The 2500-nt window shown below is 45.8% G+C and overlaps 1 protein-coding gene across 1 annotated transcript in view; it reads left to right on the top strand.

Annotated features, from left to right (window-relative positions):
- The window catches only part of eva1aa (eva-1 homolog A, regulator of programmed cell death a), a 62577-nt gene that overhangs the window by 28478 nt on the left and 31599 nt on the right, over window positions 1-2500 (top strand). The window contains exon 5 of the mRNA XM_079753415.1: window positions 1252-1395. Within this exon, the coding sequence (XP_079609541.1) occupies window positions 1252-1395 (144 nt within the window). The remainder of the gene's footprint in view (window positions 1-1251; window positions 1396-2500) is intronic.

Genomic DNA, 2500 nt, shown 5'->3' with positions numbered 1-2500 from the left:
ACACACATACACACACACACACACACACACCACAGACAGAGAGAGAGAGGCAAACTCAGACACACCCACAATCGTACTCCCTATCTCTATCTATCTTTCTCTCCCTCCTCTCACACACACACACACACACAAAGGGACACGTGTTGGGTCAGGTGTCCCTGAGACAATGGGGGCCCTTGGAGGGGTTTGTGCGTAGGTGCCGTGGAGACGCAGGGGACCGAGGGCGCCTTTGTGGAAGAAGGAGTGTGTGAGAGCAAGAGAGTTGTCCCCACTGCTCTTTTGAAGAAAAGTGTGTGTGTGCTCGTGTGTGTGTGTGTGTTTATGTGTGTTTGATCGTGGCCCCTCTCTGTTGCTTCATCTGCCAGGGACCAGTGCCGACTATTGTGTCTCCTAACGTAACGGCCGACAGGCCATCAAACCCTCAGTGTGACGGGAGACCAGGGGGCGGGACCATTAAACTGATTGGTTGGAAAAGAGACATTCATTTGTGGGTTTTAGTTTATGTTTAACTCACAGCTGAGGTGACCACACACACACACACACACACACACACACACACACACACACACACACACACACACACACACATACAGCATACACAGTTTATGGAATGTGCTGTTCAGTAATACATTAATGAGCTGGGCAGTGATTTGAGCAGAGGAACGAGCAGAAATGGCCCCAGCATTGTGGGTCAGGTCAGTTTCTGAGGTTCCATTCCCCCCTGTAGTCCGAGGGTACATGTCGTGTTAACATAGCTTTAGGTTAGATTCAAGGCAAGGGAACAGAGATTTGGGAACCAGACTAGCAAATAAACGTCCCTTCCTTTCCTAAGTTTGTCCACCACTGAGATGGGTTGCATTTCATGCACCTGTGATTGACAGGCAAAATGGATTCCCCGAACCAATCATGGAAGAGATGCCCTGAATTCATTCCTGATACAGAGACAGGCGGAGTCAACTCAAAAAGGACATTCTCACAGCTCATTTCACTCAATAATATCAGACGGATAGCTTCGCCATTACGAACAAATAACACTTAATGAATAGCTCTTTAATGTTATACCAACAGCATCTTTAAGGCACGAAAGCCCATTAAATAGATATGTATGTATAAAAGAAAATGCATATGTCTCACCATAACACATGTGTGTGTCTCTCTCTCTCTCCCTCTCCCAATCTCTCTCTCTCTCTCTCTCTCTCTCTCTCTCTCTCTCTCTCTCTCTCTCTCTCTCTCTCTCTCTCTCTCCCCAAGACTGCCAGTCAGGCAGGGCCCTACAGGTGGTCATGGAGCACTGCCAGGGTAAGAAGAGCTGCCTGCTGCGGGCCGCCACCAGGGACTTTGGAGACCCCTGCTACTCGGGCACCAGGAAGTACCTGAGTGTCATCTACACCTGTGGTGAGTACCAAGAAAATTATTAAATGTGTTCTCTAAGGGTGTTGTTCCTCCGTCATCCACTAGGGGACGTTGTCCCCTCACCAAACTCATTCCCGTTCATAACGTCATACTTCTGGAACAGAAGAACTTTTAGTATTTTTGTCCACATTCAGCAAGAGACATCCTCGACTAGGTTTGCATAGGGGTCTCCCCGGTGTCCTGGCCCAAACGGGCTCATTCAATCTGGCCCCCTAATCATCCTCCTGTATAATTGGCTGAATCATTATTTCCCTCACTCTCCACCTCAAGCTGGTGTGTGGTGACCGTTCTGGCGCAGATTGGCTGCCGTGCATCAACCAAGTGGGTGCTACACACTGGTGGTGGTTAGTGAGGACCCCCTTCACTGTAAAGCCTCTTTGAGTGTCTAGAAAAGCGCTATGTAAATTCAATCCATTATTATTATTATTATTATTATTATTATTATTATTATTATTATAGGCTGATATAATATAACCTAATTAATATGAAACACCTATGACATCAAAAAGGGTCTCTGGAGACAGAGTGCTCTGTCTGTCTGATTAAACTCGGTGTTCACATCCCATCAGGACTAAACCCTCCCACTGAAGATACTGTAGAAATGCTTGACTGATTAAAAATGTTAATTACATTAAAGTGAATGATGCGTTTCAGCTAATAGGACAAATTTGACATCGCTCAATTTAGCTGAACAGCGTTATGCACTAGCGAGCAACCCAAGCAGGGAGTAATTGTCCCCAGAGGGAGGGGTTCGATATGACAGCTGCTTTTGACACAGTTTGCATTTGATCATCTGTTTTGGGCTTTTGTGTATTCTTCTGGTATATGGTTTTGAAGAGAAAATGATTGGCTAGTGCCACTGCCATTACACAAAGGGGTTAACAAACAAACAATAATGACATTTATTGAAAGCATCACATAACACAGAAAACTGCACACAAAAGACTCAAAGATTCAATACCCCACTACCACAAAAGAAACATTGAATCAATTATAGGCCTTTCCTTCTGGAAGCCGGGCAATACTGTGGTATGATTCTCAAAGCACCCCCAGCCTCCCAATGCTGGGGTGTCACTCATTAGGCAAC

This window comes from Pollachius pollachius (assembly GCF_949987615.1).
Source record: "Pollachius pollachius genome assembly, chromosome: 16".
Taxonomy (NCBI): domain Eukaryota; kingdom Metazoa; phylum Chordata; class Actinopteri; order Gadiformes; family Gadidae; genus Pollachius; species Pollachius pollachius.
Note: the sequence above shows the minus strand (reverse complement) of the source record. Positions and strands in the feature narration are given on the sequence as shown.